General features: G+C 41.2%; 1 protein-coding gene across 9 annotated transcripts in view; it reads right to left on the bottom strand.

The window, feature by feature from the left end:
• Window positions 1-208: 208 nt before the first annotated feature.
• The window catches only part of ABLIM2 (actin binding LIM protein family member 2), a 241,224-nt gene continuing 218,277 nt past the window's right edge, over window positions 209-23,155 (bottom strand). For 7 of the 9 annotated variants that reach the window (XM_030564068.1, XM_030564061.1, XM_030564064.1 and 4 more), the window contains 4 exons: window positions 22,056-22,110; window positions 19,756-19,820; window positions 19,518-19,598; window positions 209-1,978 (listed from right to left, as the gene is read on the bottom strand). In XM_030564068.1, the coding sequence (XP_030419928.1) occupies window positions 1,865-1,978; window positions 19,518-19,598; window positions 19,756-19,820; window positions 22,056-22,110 (315 nt within the window). In that variant the 3' untranslated portion in view covers window positions 209-1,864. The remainder of the gene's footprint in view (window positions 1,979-19,517; window positions 19,599-19,755; window positions 19,821-22,055; window positions 22,111-23,155) is intronic. The other 2 variants (XM_030564065.1, XM_030564070.1) reach the window with 1 other exon arrangement.

Genomic DNA, 23,155 nt, shown 5'->3' with positions numbered 1-23,155 from the left:
TGACTTCAGTAGGAAAAACTACTGAAGAATTCAGTTCTGTGTTAAATATGATGGGGAATCCTCTCTACTCAATGTGTGAACTTAACTCCCTGTAAGTTTAATGAGAGTTACATATCAGTATCAAGGGATGAACAGACCTATAGCAACATTACAATTTGAAATTATATACATTAAAATGATTAGCACATGTATCAAGCTAAGTCTTCCTTTTTAATTATTTTTCTAGACATACGTATTATCACACAAAACATTTAGGTCATGAGAAAATATTTATTTCCAACAGCATGAATTTTGAATGTTAATTGAAAGAAGGCATGTTCAACGCTACAATTTCCCCATCACTGGACCAGCTGAACTAGTGTGAAGCAGTGCATATATTAAAGTTACTTTAAGGAAATGCAAAAAGACAGAGTGATGTAGAAAATGGGTACAAACACTCAAGACAGTTAAAATGCAGAACGCTGACAATGGCTGAAAAATGTACTTTTCTTTAAATGCTCTTTTAGTATCACATAAAACTAGCAACTCATTTTAAAAACATTCTTTATGAGCAACTGTATTTTTGACCATATGAAATTATTAAATTTAATACTGTCTTTCAGCTGGAAGAGGTCTTAATATCTAATGCTCATATCAAACACATAGATTTCGTTAACTTTACTTGTTATTTAAAATAAAGTTTCAAGGTGCTTCACCAATAATACATAGGTTTTTGGTTTGATTTGTACAGAAACATGCAAATATTAATGAACAAGGGCTTTTATAATAGATATATTTGGTTACCATTTGATAATTATTGATAGAGCACATCAAGCTTTTTTCATTGTTATTTTTTTGTTACGTTTTATGCTGAACACTACTATTCCACAGCTATCAAATTGCCACCATAGCTCTTCAGGCTTAAAAAGTAAAGCCAAAGAGTAGAGGAAATAAGTATGCCTTTATGCTTTAACATATATTTACAAAACAATATTATTTTATACGTAGATATAGAGAGAGAGATTTACGATTTCATGGTATTTGTATCAGCACGAAATGTAAAAAATCCCCCCAAAATTAGGAAAACACAAGTAACTGGCACTTTACACCCTTGAACCAGTTTTGTATAAGGCTTTAGTTTTCCTGATGCATGGGACATAAACTTTTCTTAGTAGGTCTCTTTATATGCTTTAGTCATTATAACTGTGATTTGTCACAATATATTTTGTAATAAAATAAAATTTCTCTGTGTCATAATTGAAGATAACTAGTTACCATTTAGGTGTATGTGATCTTTTAGAAAGTAGCTTCCATCTAAAGTGTAAGAACTATATTTAAGGTGCTTTGATAGTTTTGCTTTCATTCCTAAAAAGTACCACACAAAAACAGTTGCAGCTTGCTGAAATGCTTTTTTTTGGCCTTTCCCACATTTTTTAAAAAAACAGCCTAATATCCCCCTCATCCCCCACCGTAGGAGAACTTTATGTTCATTAGTCATGTGATTTCTAAAAGTTTCATCATTATTGTAGAACTTATTGAAACAAAATGTTAGGTGGATTTCTTTTGTCACAGCTACATTTCTTTCTCTTCCCTCTTAAAAATCTCCTTTTGCATCAAGCAATAACCACAAGCAACAATTAATTTAAAGCTAGATTTTTGTATGTTGTAAACTGGCTAGGACCAGGGCAGAACCAGCCAGTCATGCAATGTCAGCGAATTACCTCTATACCAGTGCACTGCCATTTAATCTCTTCCTTTGCTTCCCTCCCACATACACTAACACAATGAAGCTGGACAATGGTTCAACAGTAACTGCATATGATAGTTCTGGCAAGACAATTTTTGTTTTGATGAAGCACATTTTTTTTTTCCTGTCTGAGCGAGGTTAGAAAAGCAGGGCCTTTTTCTTTAGGTCATTCCGCTTCCAAAGTGCCAGACGATCAAATTCTTCTATGTTCATTTTGAAGACTTCCTGGAACTCTTCAGGGGACAAGTGCCTCTTGGAAAAGAAAATACAAAGATACAGTAAGTGCTTTCAAAAAGAAGGAGTATTTCTCCCTTTCCTGCACTATGAAACAATGCACTGGGATTTCCATTTGCATTCCCAAACTCAATCTGTAAAAGACTGCATCAAAATCAAATAAACTAAGATCTCTTGGGAAATGAAATTGACAGCAGTGGCTTACTAATACAAAAAGAAAACTTTTCCAATAAAATTCCCACGGAGTAGAAGCTAGGGTCTTTGGGAAAGAGATATAGTTATTTCTACATATAACTAGATTACAGAACATACTGAGACCTATTTAAGACAATCTGGGAATTGAAAGAGATTGTTATCAATTTAATTTCAGATCTGGATTTCCCCCCCTTGATCTATAATAAATCCAACAGACACCATCATAGTTCACTAATAGTAGCCTTGTAACAAACGAGAGACCATGCTGCTAAGCTCTTACATGCAAAATGTATTTCTACGTGGGGCTAGAGTCATATCACAATGAGATGTTGGATAAGGCTGATCTGAGTGACACGAACTGTGCATTCATTTGATGTTTCCAATTTACGCAGCATAAACAGATATAGAGCAAAAAAGAGAAAATTACAAAACTAATACTGCCAATAGGACTAACATAAGCGATAAAGTTATGCTTAATACCTAGTTATTATATTTACAGAAAAGTCTGCAAAGAATAAAGGTATACAGTATTTTGGACTCAATTCTTTACAAATATTAATTAAGGCTCACCGCATCTGCAAGGCAGAGATTATACCATCTAAAATTGATATAATCCACAATTACCAATTTTGGGTGCCCAATTGAGACCCAATTTTCACCAATGCAGAGCTCTCACGACTCCTACTGAAATTACTGCAAGCTGAGCGCATGCAGCACATTGAAAATCAGCTGCGCACTGCCTCAAGTGCTCCCCAAAACAAAGGTTTACAAACTCAAAGTCCACTTTCTGGAAATGTTGGCCTGGTTAACTTCACAGCCCCCTGGACTGGTGTTCCTCAACCCCAGCTACTCTGCATTGTGTGGCTGGGAAAAAGGGAGCAAGGGAACATCCCCTCTCCATTGCCTGTTATTGCTATTATCAGTAGTAATAATCACTATAACACCTAGGAGCTTCAGTCACGGACCATGACCCCATTGTGCTATGCGCTGTACAAACACAGAACAAGAAGATGGTCCCCAAAGAGCTTCCAATCTAAGTATAAGACAAGAGACACCAGAAGGATACAGATGGGGAATACAAGGAAACAATGAGACAATACTGGTCAGCAGGACTCCGCTGTAGCCCCCATTTTGGATACCCATGCCCCTCAGCCCAGCATTATTCTCCCCTCCCCCACTGGAGCACCATCTCCTATAATTCAGGATCACCAAGTCCCCCCACCACAGCAATGTCAGGCCCCTCCCTTCATGAACACAAGCTCCTGCCCCAGGCTCCTCCCTAGCAGCAGCAGCGGCGATTATAATCCTGTCTGCAGCTCTGGAAAAACTTGCTCCCAAAAAGATGTCATCAAACTGGAGAGACTTCAGATAAAAGTAACAAAACTGATCATGGGGCTGAAGAATTTGATTTATGAGGAAAGATTAAAAGACCTAACAATGTATCAGCTTGGCCAAATGATGACTAAGGGGCGTATGATAAATGTCTACAAGTGTTTGAAGGGTCTAAATACCAAGGGAAAAGACCCGCTGAGAGAGGTTATGGCAATTATTCATATTTTTCTCAGTTCATATGATTTTAATTTTGTTGGACTTTACCTATAGCTGAGAACTTAATGTTCTTCACTAATGAAGTTGGGGAGAACAAGTCCCAAAGAAATCTAGGAGTGAATTTTCTCTCTCATCAGCTGTTCGAACATTAATTATCTTAAATGAAATTCTCTGGCATCAGTAGCCAAACCAAAGAAAGGGAATTGAAAATTTATGTATGAGGGGGAGTGAGAATGTAAACTTGTATGTGTGTATTTTGTAAGGCTATGATCTGACTTTGAAGTCCTTGAAGGAATGGCTCAGTGAAAAGCAAGTTAAAAATTCCAATCTTGTTTTGCGCAACTCAGCCACCAGTAAAGAAACGCAGGCTGGTTTTGTCAGAACTGCAGTATTTTAGTCATTTTCAATTGTATCATAAAATACTACTTAACGGTATCATTTTTATTCCACATACACACTCACAATCTTTCATTAATCTAAACCCCAGAGTTGTGTGATCACTGATATTACATCTTATGTCACTGGTACTGTCTCCTGCAGTGTGGCGCAGGGAGTGAAAAATGACATTTTTGTGCACTTGCAGCACGTTTGGTGCTGTACAGAATACAGAGGGAGACCAACTCTCCTTCCCAAAGTGATAATCTAAGGGCCACGCTGACATCAACATGGTAAAAACCAGTATAAGGATTAGAAAACTAAATTCAACTTGTGCGGCTTCCTTCAGATTGTTTTTGGTGTGGGTTGCCTTCTCTTGAAAGGCAAGGAGGAAAAGCCCACTAAAATATGCAGATTCCCTGAGATCTAGGGGGAAATTGTGCAGATCTCAGGGCGTCCATGGAGGACAGAGATGGTTGTACAGATTCCTCTGCATCACTTCCTGACCTTCCTTCTCCACCTTCTGAGTCAGAGCATGCACCCTTACCACAAAAGTACACATGTTTTTCTAACAGCATAGGCCTGTGAGACGAAGGGCCTGATTCTCCACACTGGCATTCTCCCACTATAACTCTACTGATTTCAGTGGGATTACAGCAGTGTAAACAACTGAATGCTTGGAGCTACCATTGCTCTTAACCTCACCTACTCTCTATATTAACATTATTCTAGAGTATAGTAATTTATGGTACCTAAAAAAAAAAAGGGTCGCCAAAATATTGCAATCATAATTTAGTAACTCCCATTAACACACACACACAGAATTAGAACACAAGAGTTTATTATCTAGAATTACAGTAAACGCCAACCACATTTGGAAACTGTATCATTAATTAAAAGTTGTGCTAAATCTCTTTAAAGCAAGGAGGAAGGCAAGCATTACAATGTGAAATCCTCATTTTCCAAGATACAGGCTCATTAAAGCGAGTATTTCAGATACGGGCTCATTACATTGCCTGCCAGAAGAAGGGTAATTAATTGAACGGTCAAACAGTCATACATAATGTTTTAAATGATGCTTTTCTCTGCAAATTAATGAGGCTTGTCTCTGTTTTTCTGTGGCCTTTTTAAAAAAAACACAAAGCAGTTTAAATAGATTTATAATGTTTATTCAGTTCAGTTAACTTTGTTTTCTTTGAGAAGAATTGTGCTTGTAATGAAATCCAGAGATCTTAAAAACAAATGGTTAGCAACATCACATTAATGTGAATAAGTTATGGTAAGGGAAGGCTGCAATTAACCTTCAGGCATATTGCCTCAAGCTGTGGTCATGTCAGCATGCACAAGCTAAGCAGGCTTATGCTGTGTCAGTAATTAGCTGGGAGATCTCAAGGGAAAAGGTGCTAGAAATTCAGTAGGTGTTATACATCCTTGTCAGTCAATAGAGAATCAACGATCCAATGTAATGCAAAGTACTGCATGGCTGGAGAGGATGAATTTAAGAAGAGAAAAACCAAGGTCCTGTTCACTTCTTGTCATCAAAAATATTCTATTTCTGTTAACTCCCATGTCCTGAGCAAATTAGAACTAGGCTTTATATTATGCCAACCTGAATTCATACTGTGCTTCCAGTTGGACATGCTTGTTCTAAAATATTATATATATTTATATAGTATGGTGTTAAACAGTTGCTTTATTTCATTTCAGTGAGGACCACAGTGATTATATCACCTGCACTCTGCCCATTAATCCTTCTCTTCCAGGACTGCTATTGACATTCCCAAACCTCTGAGCAACAGAATCTGGGAATAAGAGTTTCAGAATCTGGCCCTGTGCTAGCATCCAGCTCCCAATATAGAAAATTGTCAGAAAAATCTGGGACAGACTGTCAGCTCCTCATGAACATGGGACAGCAGATAGTCACACATGTAGAATGCTTCATTTCAGCTCTCCAACGTGAGTAAGATGCTACTCTGTCCTGGTAGGTGATCATTCATTTCTGAATGTAAAGATAATAAAACTTTCACCATTCTAAATATCTCACTAATAAAAGGAATTTGGGTTAAAAATAACTCCCCCCCACCGCCATGACTTAACCCTGACCCTAACCTTATCATGTTCGATCATCATTACTTGGACACCATCTGGCCCTTTTGTGCTTCCCCCTACTGCCTTATTGACTACCTACCTTGCTGCTACAAGAGTTGTCTAACCTTCCCCTCTCCGCTTTGCTGCTTGTGGCTCAGCAGGCTTCCTGGAAGCTTCTTCCAAGCCTAACACATGACTAATTATAAAACTGTAATTAGCCATGTGGTAGGCTCCCAGGGGAGTATTCAGGGTTATTCTCATCTATGGGGTAATTAGACTGCACACTTGATAAATATTTCGGTCTATTAAGTAATTATGTGATTGGAAAAAATGCTTAAGTGGTGGCACAAGCTGCCCTCTAATGAACGTTAAAAGATATCCCAATACACAATAACTCCATTGACTACGGATATAACTGGTGACCACAGCTGTCACCAAGCTAGACATTGGCATTTAGCCACAGCCTTGAGCAGTAGGGAGGTGGAGTGGAGTGGCAGCATCCCACAACCCCCGGGGAGTGAGAACGCTTCACTCACACAATTTACTCCCCTTCAGCACGCCTGGCCAGATCTTCAAGCTGCTGCTGTGGCAGATGGGGAAAAGTAGATGGAACCATGGCCCTGCCTTATTCTTGCCCCCTTTAGGCAATTTGTGTCCTCTGAAAGGCTCAGAGGGAGCAGTTCCTGAGTGCCCTGGTACACGATGTGCAATGGGAAGAAGGTTCATATGACCTCTCCCCTGCCCTTCCAGGCACCTGCACAGGACTTCTGGCTCTTGAGATATAAGGCAAGACACATCCAAAGACATTATGAAATTACAGAGGAGCTCCATTTTACTCAGTGATGTTACTGTGGGACATCTCATAACCCCTTGTGATGTATCACAAGGTTCTAGGAAAACCATTTGCAGCCCCACTAAACCTATACTATTTCCCCCTAATTAGTCAATTACCCAAGAAGCTAAAGAAGATTTCTAATATGGAATTACAAAAATAGGAAATATTTTACTCAGTGGAACTATTCTCCTATCCAGTGATATAGCATCCCGTAACTCCGAGGATAGCTTGTGTCACCACACTATTATTCAACAAAATGAACTTGTTCCTATTGAGAATTACAAAGGTGGTCCCCGCATGGGATCTGTAATTAAAAATGTTATGATAATGTATGGAAAGCATGTACTGTGCATGCAAAGAAGACTGTTTTAACAACTCAAGGTTTATAACCACTGCTTTACCTTAAAAAAGGCAGATAATGTTAAGGCGTTTATTATTTTGTTAGTATGCATGTTACTGCTCACGCGTGATTCCAAACTGACAGCTGATGCTCAGAGGCTCGATATCAGCAAGCTCTATAGGCCTGATCCAAAAAGTCTCCATTTAATTAACTGGGCTTTTGATCTTGTTCTAAAACATGTCTTCTAGTTTGTCCTGGATCTGGGCTTCATAGGGTCCATCTGAGCAAATTCTACGTACCCGCTGTGCAATTCTCACACGTTTTTCATGCTTCACGTCATTCCAAATGAATAATTTTCATCTGAGAAAGGCTTCCTTAATAAGGACTCTGAACCTTTCTGATATGAAGAAATACCCAACACCGATAGCAGCTCAAGCATAAACTAAGGATAAGCAAACACTAAATACATTTTCTGCAAGTCTAAAAGGGTACTATTCCATTACAGTCAATGAGTTGTGTCCTCTTCATGCCACTTGTGAATTTCAATGAGGGTTGGATCCCTAACTTCCTTAGGCTCCTTTGAAAACTCCAGCCTGAAACGATAAGCCATTCCTCTGATCTCAACACATGCAGCATTCCAACATTTTCTTGAAAAGTGGCTAGAACATGAGTGTTAAGTAAAAGCTAGGGCAGAAAACATTATCCTTAAAACAGATCCAAGTAAACACTTTTAGGAGGAATATCACTATGTGGACTCTGTTCAAACAAGGTCACACCCATATATAAACAGTTGATTTCTGCTTGCCAGAGTAGGATGGCAGGCAGAGCCTTGTGCAAGGCATTCACTCAGTTGCATTCCTGTTTTTTTTTTAATTAACAATTTTTTTTTAGTATATCCTCTGAAACCAACAATTAACAGGCACAGACATGAGTGAAATGAGTTACACTTTTCAACTGCATTCCATAGGAATGACTGAATAATGTGTCTTCATTAACACTTTGATATTCAAAAGAAAAGCCAAAGAAAAACAAAGGAATACCTACATACCGATAAATTTAAATGATAAAACTGAAAAGATTAATTTAAAATGAGATACTCTAAGCACGTTTGCTTATGAGACTCACAAATCATGGCCACATGTGAAATCTGTGGTAATACTAACTGCAGAAATGAAATCTAAAAGCGCATACAGTGAAAACATTTAACATCATTGTGATAGAGCAGGAAGAGGTAAACAACATATGATATCATGTAAGTGTACGCGCCCGAGTCTGGCTGTTCTTCAGAGCAGTGTCCGTTGGCCCACACATTTGCAGTAGCTTGCCTCGTGCTCCCAACAAAGGGCATCAGAGGCAATGCGGGTCGACGCTTCTCCAGTTCCTCTTCTTACCACAATCTAACAGAATCCGAAGCAGAGGGGATGGAGGGCAGGTAGTGGAATACAGATAGTATCTTGTTCAGGACTGTGTCATGAATCTCCCACATGTAGTCTATTGAGAAGCTTCTGCTTATTTCGCCTGCCAAGGAGCTGTGAATACTGGGATGGTACACCACTTGTATTATGTTGCAGTTCCTGATGCACCTGTTCCAAAGTCTGACTGCCTCCTGGCAGAGGGGAGGTGATCTCACTCCTCCCTGTTTGTTTATACAGTGGTGATAAGATCTGACATTATCTGAATATGTAGCAAGCATATAAGCAGAAGGACCACCCTCAGTTCCAGTAAATTTATATGTAGCCGGGCCTCCATGGCGTACAGGTACCCTGAGCAGTGTGGCTGTCCAAGTGAGCACCCCACCCCAGATGGGAGGTGTCCATCACAGTGGTACCCTTGGGGCTGGGAGGGTGGAGAGAATTCTCACCATGACCTCTTCCTGTTTTGACCACCAAGTTAGAGAGGAAACAACTCTGGGAGGAACAACTACCCTGGAGTTAATATTGTCCTTGCTTGTACTTGCAGGTACCGTAAGTGAAGTCTGGAGTTGGTATGGTCTTTGCTTGGTTGAGTGGCCTAACAGTGAGAAGCACTTGTGCACAGTGACTCATGGTCTGCAAGTGATATGTGCAATCAGGGTGCTCATTGCATGAAACCTTTCTGAGGGCAGGAACGCTCCTGCAGAAATCAAGTCGAACTTTCCCCCAAAAAGTTGTGGGTCACAACACAGAACTTTTCTTCATTTATGCAAATGCCTAGGGCTGTTAAAAGTTGTATCGGAACCCTTGTCACTGAACTGACCTCCTGATGAGATTGGCCTACCAGGAGCCAATAGTCCAGGTATGGGAGTACTGTATAGTCCTGGCATGTCAACTGGGCTGCTATCACAGAGAAAAGCTTTGTAATTACTATGGGTGCTGTAGCCAGCCCAAAGGGGAGGACTCAAAACTGGAAGTATTCTTGGCCTATTATAACATGCAGGTTGTCCACATGGAAATATGTGTCCTTTGTGTCAACAGCTGTGAATCACACCCCTTCTGGAAGGGAGGGGATTATAGATGCCAGCGTAATCATCCGGAACTTCAGTTTTAGAATAAAGATGCTGAGTTGTTGAAAGTCCAGGAGGGGTGTCCCCCTGCTGCCTTTTTGGGGAATTAGGAAATACAGGGTGTAGAATCCTCTTCCATGGTAATGAGGCAGGATGCACTCTATTGCCCCTCAAAGTAAGAGGGATTCTGTTTCCCGCTGAAGAATTCCCTCGTGAGAGTGGTCCCTGAAGGGGACTGGAAAGGGGGTTTGTGAGGAGGGAATGGAGTATCCCTGGCAGATAATCTCTAGAACCCAGTTGTCCATAGTGATCTTGTTCCAGTTGTGAGTGAAGAGTGTAAGATGAGGTAGCCGGCGTCAGCAGTGACACAAAGGTCTTGACCAATATGTCAAAAGTGGCTCTTGGCTGATGGTTGAGTGTGAGTACAGGCTAAGAAAATAGAGGGGGCTGTGAAGCGAGACCTCTGAATCTTCTGACATTTGTGCAGTGGCTTGGTTGTGCACTGCTAATAAGGTGCATGAGGAGAGGATGGCCTGGGTTTATAGGGTTGCCTCTGGTGTTTCCTCCTGGGGCCAGAGTATAAATCCCCAGGGAACCCAGAGTCAATCTTGTCTTTTAGTGAGTGCAGGGACTCGTCTGACTGCTCATTAAAAGAGATTTGATTCGACAAAGAGAGGTCCCGGATAGTGTTTTGGACCTCCCTAGAAAACCTTGATGATTGCAGCCAGGAGTCCCTCCTCATGACTAGCTCAGCAGTCAAACTTCTGGAAGCCACGTCTGCAGCATCCACTGAAGCCTGGAGTGCCACCTTTGCCACTAGCTTTCCCTCAGCTAAAAGGACTGAAATTGCACCCTGTCCTCTGTGGAAAGCTTGTCTGTGAAGTCCACAAGCCTGAAATAGGTATTAAAATCATATTTTGCTAACAACGCTTGGTAGTTAGCAACATGAAATTGCAAGCCAGTGGAGGAGATGACCTTCCTCGTCAGGAGGTCAAATCTCTTAGAGCCTTTATTTGCCAGGGCTGCCCTTTGATAGCCCTTTCAGGAGCCACCTGCATTACTAGCAAGTTGGGGGCAGGATGAAAGAATAAGAATTCAGCCCTTTTCACAGAAACAACATATCATCACTTGTTCCTTTCCAGTGTAGGGGCACAGGATACTAGAGTGTGCCATATCACTCTAGCTAGTTCTAGTAATGGCCTCCTCGAGGGGTAGAGCAACTTTACTCAGTCCCTGTGGCTTCAAGGTGCCCAGGAGCCCGTGTTACTAGATCTCCTCTAATGGGATTTGTAGGTCACTGGCTACTCTTCGTAACAGCTCCTGGTACTGGAGATTGTCATTGGGCAGAGAAGGTGAAGGAGGAGTGACTACTTCATCCGAGGAAGATGAAGAGGCACCCACTGGAACTGTCGGTAACTAAGGATCTGGTTCCACTTCTTCCTCCTCGTACACTGATAGAAGTGGCTGACTAGAGGGAGCAGTACAACTCCAGAGGGGCCCCAGATGCCTACGGTAAGGATCCCACAGATCCCAGTAAGGCCAGAAATAAGGATTGATTGGTTGTGGGGGACCCCAAGGAAATTAGTACCAGCAGCGTACCTGGCAGAATGGTGAGAATAACCTCTTGACTGTCTATCAGGGGTCAATGGTCTCTGCAAAGATATCAGTGCAGCCTTCTCCTCTGATTCTTCTGAATCTGAGAACTGCTGCACTGGTAGCAGCAGTGCCTTAGGTACTGGGGCACTCCTGCTGGATTGTTGGAGGTGAGACAGCTCCTGGAACAGTGATGTAGGCTTCTCTTCCAGAGTAAAGACATCCCTGGGGAGGGCCAGGCCGGAAAGAAATGGAGGCTGTGGGTAAGGGAGATGTTATATAAGTCTCTTTATGCCCTGCTGTCTGAGGGGTTCACATAAGTCTGATGGATCCAGTGCATCTGCAGCAACTGGACAGTATTTAGATGGAGGAAGTGGCATTGACGATGGATCTGGCACTCGTAGTCAGAACCAGCGAGCGTCTATCCTTATACTTTGGCACTGAGGTGACCAACAGATCTTTCTTTTTATGTGTCTTGAGCTCAGATCTGGGGCTCTTCATCTAAGGCAGTTCCTTAGGTTCCACTCGTGATGTCTCACCTGTCCTGGACTGGCTCAAGGAGGAAGCATGTTTCTTAGGGACGGTTCTTACTGGGGATTTGTTCTTGTGCCCATGAGAGTGCCCTCTGCTCTCATGGGGAGCCCTGGAAAAAGAGTCCTTGGGCTTAGTTGTGATGGCTCCTCTCCAAGGCATGTGCTTGGAGGGGCACTGCTAGGCAGTTGAGGCCCATGTACAGCGGGGGGGGGGGGGGGGGGGGTCTCCTTGACCCGGATCAGAGAGGGGTCTCATAGCCTTCTCCATCAGGTGCTTCCATAGGTGAAGCTCTTGGGCTTCTGAAGTTCTGGTTGTGAAGGAGTAGACAATGCACTTTGCAGAGATATGTGCCACATCCAGACAGTAAGGCAGCACTGATTCTTGTCACAGATGGAGAAGTATTGTGGGCAGAAGGTGCAATTCATTCCAGGACTCTGAGCTGGGGGTGGAGGTTTCCCCAGCTGTGGAGAAAAAAACCCTCTAGGCTATAGTATAAATTAAACTACTAATCTAAGAAAATAATTAATTGTGCATGTTTTCTATATAGGTTACGCAACGAAGTGAAGGAGGACATGATTCCAACTCAGGCCATGCAGTTGTGAGAAGGAACTGGAGAGGTGCTGAGCCACATCACCTTTTGTACCCTCGGTTGGGAGAATGAGGAGAGCTACTGTGCAGGCAGGCAGACATTGCTTTGAAGAACTTCTGGATTCGGATGCATGGCACGCATGTGAACCCACATACTCATAGGGACCATTACTTGAAGAAAAAAATACATACCCAGGGTATTTTCCAAAAGCAACAGACTGACTTAGGAGCTCACCAACCAGATTTATACTAGAACTTTAAGGAGCATAAAGGTGCAGATAAGTTCCTAGTGGGATTTCCAAAAGCACCTAAACCAGATTAAGTGCCTAACATTCATTGAGTTCCATTTCATTTCAATGGGTGTTACATCTGCATCTTTAAGTGCCTAAATATGTTTTAAAAAATTTGAGCCCTTAGGCTCATAAGTCACAGAGGTGACCTGAAATATTTTATTCTAGAGAAATACAGAGTGAGAAAATCTATTCCTTGCTATCAAGATTCAGATTGACTTTTAAAAAAATAATGCTATAATATTTAAAGATGCCAAAAAGTTAATTAAATAATACAATCTTTTAAAACGGTTTCATTCCAAGCTGAGGAATGGCTTCCATCAATAAAAAGACTGGATAGGAAAACCTTTGGGAATGTAACAGTTAATGAATGTGCTAATTTTATATAGTCAATACAGAATCTTTTATAGTCTTTAGAAACTTGAGCTTGTAAGCTTTTCAAAAACGGCCATGTCTCCTCTGGAACATGCATGTCTACAGCTTTGTAGTAATAAACTTATTCTTCTTACCAACCTTACTAACACTGCAGAACAAACTTTCTTTCAGAACAGCAGCACTGGCAACATTTTATGACTATATTCTACAATTTTTGGACTAAGACTTTGTCTACAAAAAAAGTGGTAGCAATTTCATTAATCCAGTAAGGAATCAATTTAAGCTAAACTGTTATGAGGCATGGAAACAAAAACATTAAGTAAATTGGCTTCTAAAACAATTTACCTAAATTGCTGGAATTTACTTGTTTAGATACAGCTTTAGTACCTCTCCTGTGAGCAGTCGCCACTGAAGTCAATGGGGAGTATTCATATGAGTAAGGGCTACTCAAAGCCAGGGTTTCAAAGTCTGACCCTTAAGGATTGCACAAGTATGTACCATGTGCATTGTTCTGTTTTGCCACTTGAGAGAGATGATTTTTTTCCCTGCAAGAGTATGCACGTGTGGCAATCAATATGTTTTGATCTAGTTGTAGGAAGACAAGTCTAAAAAGCTGTTCAACAACTGGAATTACATACGTCTACTTTGACTGTCTTTATTCTATGATGTCAGCCTTTTTATAATCTAAATCCATGTGTCATGACTGAGCAAGAATACCAACAAACTTCAAATACTGGTGGCTGAAAGAGGCAAATATAGAGACCTGGAATATTTTTACTGTATTAAGCACTGTGTATTAAAAATTAGCTCCGAACAAAATTATACTATTAGAAGCCAATGCTGTCTTACTACTTCATTTTACTGAAATACTATTAAAGCTCATTCCAATCTCTCTCCACATTTTGTTTCAGAATCACTCCTGAGAACGCTGCTTCATTCATCTTAAATTAGAATAAAGGTCAATATGGTAAGAAATAGCTCAAAAAATTATTGGGCCAGATCCTCAGCTGTTGGCAATTTACATATCTCATTGAAGTCAGTTTACAGCAGTTGAGGCTCTGGCCCATTAATTTGAATTCAAGGACTCAGATATATCTGTGCATCAGCAGGTCATTTGTTTTAGCAATTCTAAAAGGTCAGTGTATTAGTTCAGTGTTGGGATTAATAATGTCTTCTCTGCAAGCATCAGGAAATGAGCTACATCAGCCTCAGTGCTAGTTTAGAACAAAGAAAGAAAAATAAAGGCCTTAATTGTGCCTCTCAGATGTACGCATCTCAGGGTATGTCCACACTACCTGCCGGATCGGCGGGTAGTGATTGATCTATCGGGGATGGATGTATCGCGTCTCGTCTAGACGTGATACATCGATCCCTGAACAGGCTCCCCATCGACTCTGGAACTCCACCAGGGCGAGAGTGGAAGCAGAGTCAAGGGAGGAGCGGCGGCCGTTGATCCCGTGCCGCGTGGATGCGAAGTAAATCAATCTAAGTCGATCTAAGATATGTTGACTTTAGCTACACTATTCTCATAGCTGAAGTTGCGTATCTTAGATCGATCCCACCTCTAGTGTAGACCAGGCCTCAGAAGAAAGAATTTATGTTATTTTAATGCATTTATTTACATTTATTCCCAGTTGCACCTATCTAATCCATACATTGAGAAGCACACATTTAAATATATAGGATTCTAAATCTTATAACAGATTTCCTAAACAAGAAAGGTGGGATTCGCAAAATCACTCTCAATGGGAGCATATAAGCCATAGCCTGAAACCTTCTGAAAGCCCCACCCAAAAGCAGTTATCCTTCCTAACATGCCCTTCATTGAAACTTCTCTTAACTGGACTCTAAAGAACTAACTTTTGTCATGAGATTCTATTGGTCATTTGGGAAATATCCAAGACAACGGATTTCCCCTCACAATTGAGAGAGATGAACAACATTTCCTGATTTCTATGGCATCTACCAGAGATAACTGAAAACTAACAGTAAATTCCTCTTCCCTAAAAAAGAATTCATTTAAAGTTAATTTAGGTCAAAACTGCTAAACAAACCCTGCTTGTTCAGAATCCCCAGCTTCAGCAGCGTTGAGGACTGTCAAAGGGATCAGAAGTAGTGAGTTTACAGATCTTAATCACACTGGACAAGGAGAGGTCATTTGTTTCTCCTACCTTTAGCAGAAAACACAAGGGGCCTGAGTCTCCTCTCACCTATGCCAGTTTTGCTCTGGTTCAAATCCACTGACTCATAGGAGTTACTGCTGATTTACAGCAGTGCAAGTGAGATAAAAATCAGGCCTAGTGATTTTACTGCAGAAAATTTGAGATGATAGAAAATGTAGGTTGTTTTAAAAGATAAAATCTGAGATAGGCAGCTGAATAGATGAATTATCTACCTTTACCACTGCTATCACCCACACCAACCCTTACAACAGAGAGCTTAACTATGGGGGAGGGGAGTGATAACACAAAAGAGGCCATCCTCTTAACAGATAACAGAGCCATCCTGCCTATTTGGTGGCAATACACTGCAGCAAATACTAGTGTTGCTCCAGTGTTGCACTCCAGCCTGGACTCTCCTGTATTTTCTGCTTCTGGGGTTCTAGCCATCACCCCTATGATGCTGCAGGCTGCCCCCTCTTACCATTCCTATGGTGTTTGATTGGAATCCTGCTCCGCTCCTGGGTTCTGGTCTCCCTCCCTCCCCAAAACCTACTGAGCTTACCCACCACATTTGCCCTTCTTCGTAACTAAGTTACAGGGTTCCTCCTTTGCTATGAGAAGAAATAATGATGAACTGACTTTCTGTGCAAAGCTGTTTAATCCCAACAGTTCTCTAATACAACCCCCCCCCCCCCCGGAAAAAAAACAAACAAAAAAACCAAAACACAGCAGCCTTCAGTCTGCTCCTGTCACTCAGCTTTACACACGGTTTGAATGTGCAGATCTGTCACCTCTGTTTTGCCAGTCACTATCATCCTATTCAAATGCTGCCTATTTAATTGTTTAAAAAACTACCAATCCCTAATAAATCCAAGATGCTGCACAAAGAGCTCCTTTTCAGATACATGTTTTAGCATAGCACAGCAACTGAGAGGATCAGTTGTCTGGTCCCCTTATCGCTTTCCTACTGCAGGTTTAAGGCAGATCTTGTTTATTGTTCTTTTGGAAATCACTATGAGATCTTTGAAGTGGTTGGGCTTCTCAAGACTTTAGGCACAGGCCTGCACCTGGTGTGAAGCAGGCTGAGCAACTTTAATGTTAAACAAACAGCAGCCCCAGCTGAGGACAATGTATGAGTTACTGATAATGGCAGCCAGAACATACACTATCCATCCAAAGCAAACTATACATTGTCTAAAAAAAGCAATTTAGTGCAGTGCCTGCTATTCAGACTAGGCTGATGAGTTTAAACAAAGACTCTATTCTTTCATGTGAAAAAAAGCTAAAAGAATGCTTTAATGTATAGGATGTGTCCAGATGTGTTTTTCCTTTTCTTGGACTCTTCTGGCTTTTCATTCTGCCTCTGGTGCTTTGCCATACCCTGGGCGTAAAACAGCACACATCTAAGACATTCTGTTTCTTACAATCAAATCAATATCGCCTGCTGGATAATCAAACAAGAAGCGCATTGAAGCGTTTGAAGAACAAACACCAATTCCAATAAATACCACACGGATCTTTTAACATTTTTACCATTGTTTAGTTTTTATACAGGAACTTGCAACTAGTTCACAGTTTTCCTTTCTTTTCTGCTTAAAGATTAATGGCTTTTTCTCTCCTTTTATTGGCAAATATATTTTTGACCTTGCAGTTACCCATTTACATGTAAAACTTTCTTCAAGGACTAAGACTGGTAATCACTGAATTTTTATTTCACAATTATTGAACAACCTCTTAATCCTAAAATTAATCTACAATAATTAGTTAATACTTTACATCAAATCCTGAATTCATTATTCAGTCCTTACACAGACAAAATGATAGTGGACTTCAGGAACTAGCCCTTAGAAATTAATTGTTCAACACATTCATTAATGTTAAGATTGGTTTGTTGATATTATGGATCACAGAGCCAAAGGGGAGGTTTCATGGTTTGGGGTTCACGCATGTCCTGATTCTGACACCCGTGTGACTTAATCATCTTTGAAGGAGATATTTCTGATTTACACCAGAGTGAGTAGGATCAGATCCCTAGACTCCATGGAAACACAGGTTCAAATTCTAGCAAGATAAACTCAGACTTTTGATATGTTCAGGATAGGTAATTTAATAACATGCACTTTACTCTGTGGGGTTCTTTTAAAAGCCAAGGGCCTGGCTGCTCAATGTGGATATTCAAGATCCCCTGGATCTTTGTGAGTTGTGGGTTGCAATAGTATTAGGGTCAAAAAGTCTTCTCCCCACGTTTGTGAAGGGTGCTGTTTGGCTGTTGGCTGCCACCCTCACCACCCAGGGATGGCTGCGTTTCTCTGGTATTGTCTATAGATATATTTAGCTTGTGCAGTGCTTTCGGATACAGATAAATTAGATGCAAATTATTCCTATTGTCTTTATCTTAAGGAGGAGAGAGAAACTTCCATTTTCCTGTCTGTTGTTCATCTATTGGCTGCCCCTTTCACATCTCCGGCATCTATCATGACCAACATCTTTCTGGTTAGAGGAGGCTAGATGGGACTCTGTTTGCAGTCTGTCAATATCACACTCTACCTTGACTGGAAAGACACTCAAGTAACAACATGCTGCTCTTCAATGCTCCCAGCTCATGCTAGTCTAGGAAGCATTAAAATCAAACCCAAGAAATTGTCCAGCTACATTGGATCTCCTGCACTACCACCAGGCAGCCAGTGGCTCTCCAGGAACTTGAAAAATAATCCATTCGGGGCTAGTTGAGTGATTATATGATCTATCGGGTGAATTAGAATATACCAAATTCCCTCATGAGGGGATGGCAGTTGGTCCATACAGTGTCATTTTGTTCAGAATCTCAGTCCCTAGCAGTGCTGAGCTCAACAGCATGCACATACAGAACTTCCCTGATTAGCATGCATTAGAAATAAAGCACCGTCCTTAATTAACAACAGAACAGTCATAACTGAGAAGCTGCCAGAGTTATTTCATAGATTCAAACTTAATCAGCCTCCATTTTTTCCTGGGTGGCTATTTGCAGCTTCAACTTACATTTAATGAAAATTGGATATGCTACTTAAAAATGAGATTTAATAATCTAACCCCAATGGCTGATTCAGAGTCCAGCCAACATTTCCTATATGTAATAGCAATTTTGTTTGCCTTATTCTCTGACATAATGCAGTTAAAATATACATTCATGTTATGATTTTCAAGCACTTTTTTTGTTTTTATTTTGTAAGTGAGACTTGCATGCACACAGTTCTATAAAACAACCCCCTTAAACCAGTAACAGTTACAGCCTGTGAAATGAAGTCGCCATGTTGATTAACATGTCTAATTAGACTGAGAATACCAAGACTTGGGTTCACCCCACAAGACTTCCATATTTAGAACTTTTACTGGCTTCATAAAATTGTTCTGTATATAAAAAGATTGCAGATTCAGGCCTTTTATTTATGGGAAGCACTCCTGGAATTCTAAATATTTTATATTTTAGAGCACATTTTTTCACTCTCAAGATTTTCAATTTTGTCACAGTGTATAAATGCCCTGAAAGTTTGTAAAGTTTTCTTTTTCTCCACTCATGACCCATTCTGTCAATTTTATCAGAATATTTGTACTCAATTTGTACAAATGATCAAAGTACTAAATCATTTACTCTTTTTTCAAAAAGGATGAGAGGCACAGACCATCCCTGGAAAAGGACCATATCATTTGAAGCAGTAGCCTTGCACTCGCAATATTCACTCATGTTATATTAACTAATTAATTTATTTAAGAGCTCAGTAACTTGAAAATGAATGATATCTCCCAAGGTCCAATCCTGCAAGGGGCTGAGTTCCTTCAAATTCCATTGAGTTCAATGGATGTTAGCAGGACAACATATTTTGCTCAGCACTTCACAGGATAGGGCTTTCAATGAACGATGTAGACTGACAAGCACTGCTGCCCAAATAAATGATTGCTACAGAACACCAACATCTGGTTAATGGACAAACCTCTACAGACCAGCTGGTGTAAACTGGTCTAGCTCCAGAGAGGTAAAAAAAGCTATGCCAATTTACACCTGTTCAGAATATGACTTCTCCCAAGTTCATTTACACCAATGAGCAACAGTAGAAGTAACTGTAAGTCAGTTAACGAATTAACAGAACAAGGATTTCAAAAGCAAATGTTTCCTACCTCCAGTCTGGTCCTGTCCACATCCTTAGGCAGTTTCACCCGAATTCGGTTTGTTACAATAAGTGTTTCATAAGGATAGATCTGTTGCAAAAAGTAACAAAGGCATGAACTCTAGCGAAATGTGCTTCTGCTGTATGGCAATGTGTGTAACTTACAAATTTAAATGGTACATACTTGTATCCATATTTGACATACATATTTCACATGGACACAATAAGAAAAAAGGAACACATTTAACCTTGCTAGGAAGAGGTGAATCTGAGCATTCTCCCAGTGTTGGCATGACACTTCTTACCTTGTATTCTGTAAGAAAATGGGAAATGGTTTGATAGTTTAGAATACATAGGGATCTTTCATGATTGCACTAGTGTACAGTTAGCAGAGATGAATGTTTCACACTACTGCATTTCTCTCAATTGCTTGACTAGCTGCTGGATAATTGCATTTATAGTTATCTACAGGTAACCTTCTGACCCTGGTGGTCTGGACAGCCCTAACATTATCCATTGCTGAAACAATGATGCTGGTAATCTGCATCAAAGACTGATGACAGAGGCGTCTGCTTCCTGGTGCCATGGGGTTATACAATGGGCAAAAGCAACCGATTGGGGGGGGGGGGGGGTTGGAAATCTTTCTTCTCAAGTGGCTTGTGTGTGAGTTAACTCAGTCTCTTGTCGGAAAGCTCCTCCTTTCCTGCTCTTTACTGAAAATCATTAAAACATACAGATCACTAGGCACATTACAATCTTGGAACATATGAATATCATCATGTTAACAGAAAGTTCCAAAGTGACAACACCTGATGCTTGGACCAATTGAAGTGGAAAGAATGACTGCAGTGAGAATAATGAGGGTTTCTTTTCTGTTATTTCTAGGGTTACTGGTCATAACCTAGCATGAGACTAGTCTAGGTCAATGTTGCTGCATATACCATCACACGGCCTCTAATCCCCATAGTACTTTGATGCTTGCAAGGACAACCAGGATTGTGGGGAGGCTTTTGTAGAACCGCTATTGCCTAAAATATTTAAAATCAGAGATGAAGCTTTTCTTTAAAGCTATACTCCCTTATCTACTGAGATACTGAGAATAAATTAAGGACCAACACAAAGCCCTAGAGCAAAGCCTAAGGATGGGATTTTCAAAAGAGCTTAAGTGACTTAAGAGCAGAAGTTCCCACTTGAGCTCTTTGGAAAAGCCCACCCCAGGTCTAGCTCACCATGATCACAATCAGGTTGACTCATAATAAGGGAGGTTAATGCAGACAGATACTGCTTGTTGAGACCCTGCTAAGGTTTAGGTTCCACTGTAATATAGTGATTACACTTTGTGATCGGTGATTAGACAAAAAGGTTGTTACAAGGAAGAGGGAGAAGAATTTTTCTTCTTAACCTCTGAGGATAGAACAAGAAACAATGGACTAAAATTGCAGCAATGGAGATCTAGGTTGGACATTAGGAAAAACTTCCTAACTGCCAGGGTGGTTAAGCACTGGAATAAATTGCCTAGGGAGGTTGTGGAATCTCCATCACTGGAGATTTTTAAGAACAGGCTAGACAAATACCTGTCAGGAATGGCCTAGATCAGGTGTGGGCAAACTATGGCCTGGGAGCTGCATCCGGCCCTATAGATATTTTAATCCGTCCCTTGAGATTCAGCCGGCTCCTGGAAGCAGCAGCATGTCCCCGCTCTACCTCCTACACACAGGGGCAGCCAGGGGGCTCCGCACATTGCCCCTGCAGCTCCCATTGGCCAGCAACCACAGCCAATGGGAGCTGCAGGGGCAGTGCCTACGGGGAGGATGTGCTGCTGCTTCCGGGAGCTGCTTGAGGTAAATACTGCCCAGAGCCTGTGTCCCAACTCCCTCCTGTGCCCCAACCCCGTTGCCCAGCCCTGATACCCTTCCCGCCCTCCAAACCCGTCAGTCCCAGCCCAGAGCACCCTCAGCCCCCAATCCCCAGCCCCACCCCAGAACCCACATCCCCAGCCGAAGCCCTCACCTCCTCCCACACCCCAATCCCCCGTTTTGTGAGCATTCATGGCCTGTGATACAATTTCCATACCCAGATGTGACCCTAGGGCCAAAAAGTTAGCCCACTTCTGGTCTAGATAATACTTAGTCCTGCCATGAATGCAGGGGACTGGACTAGATGACCTCTCGAGGTCCCTTCCAGTCCTATGATTCTATGATTTTAGACTGAATTTCCTCTCTGCCTTTGGAATAAGAATATCACTGGCTAACAAAAGAGCACAATGGAGGCCACTGCCCAGTGCTGGGGCCTGGGGGTACTGGGTTTGATTCAACTTATGATGGCAGTACTCTATACTTCACCTTCTCAATAAAATAAAAAATAAAGAAAACAGCGGCTGATTCTCTGTGATAGACAAACTGCTGAGCTGTGCTACCATCTAGCCATCCTTAACAGAGCCATGAGAGGATCTTACAGGGTAACAGTAATAACAGCGTGTTAACAAACCCCATACAAGAGGCAAAATACATGAAAGACAGGAGTGACTGAGAATCATCTCTCCAAGTACCTCTCATCCCCCAACTGGCATCTTGGTCTGTTTCATATTGGCCCATACTTGCAGTCTGGAAGAGCAAGAAACAAAGAATGTAGCAAGAAACTAAAACAAACAAAATAGTAGGTAAAACACTGTCGATGAAAATAAGAAAGCCTACCTGCATAATCAAAGCACAAATCCTTTTAAGGAAGTATACAGTTTTATTATAACACAGTCTAACTTTTCCAAGCAGGCAACTGAAAAAGGTGCAAAATAACTCAGTGTACAAATGCAGAGAGGCAGTTGTGTAAATAGAAGCAAAGACATTCTCAAATCAATGGTTTTCAACTATGGATGTATGTTTTTCAACAAACCTCCAGAGGAGATAACACATATTCAGAGCCTGAGCAGCCTTAGGAAATGCTGCAAAAGCTGTCTCTTTGAAAAACTCTTTTCATCATAAGAATGAGTTGTGAGTTCAATCCTTGAGGGGGCTATTTAGGGAACTGGGGTAAAAATCTGTGCGGGGATTGGTCCTGCTTTGAGCAGGGGGTTGGACTAGATGACCTTCTGAGATCCCTTCCAACCCTAATCTTCTGTGATATAATTGAGACTAACATTGACACTCCTGTTCTTGCTCTATACCTCTGCCAAAAATACTGAAACCAAAATCCCTCCCCCAAAGAGAATTTAATCCATTAAAAGGCAGATGTGCTAGAGACTCCTTGAAATTAATGAGGGACTTCATTATTGCTATTTATTTTATGTTGAAAGTGCTGATCAGTGGCAGTATCAGACAGATGATTAGACAGACAGACACCTAAGGCCAGATTCTTGATCCCTCATATATCCCCTGTGCTTCACTCTATAGCTAATGGAGGCTGTTCTAATCTGAGCTCCAATCCCCAGCATCCCCCCAGGATCAAAGAGGTGGAAAAGTAGCAGAAAGTCACCTATACCCTCCCTCCCAACAGGTGCGCTGAACCAGGTTTTTGAAGACTTGGCACTATGGGCGAAGGCTAGAGGTTTCGCAATAGACTAATAGCGTTAGGCACCCAAATCCCATTGAAATTGAGTGGAAGTTGAGAGCGTTAAAAATCCTTAGGCTCTTTGGAAATTCACAGCCCAAATTT

This window comes from Gopherus evgoodei, chromosome 5 (assembly GCF_007399415.2).
Source record: "Gopherus evgoodei ecotype Sinaloan lineage chromosome 5, rGopEvg1_v1.p, whole genome shotgun sequence".
Lineage (NCBI taxonomy): Eukaryota > Metazoa > Chordata > Testudines > Testudinidae > Gopherus > Gopherus evgoodei.
The sequence above is the reverse complement of the archived record's forward strand: the minus strand, read 5'-3'. Positions and strand labels throughout refer to the sequence as shown.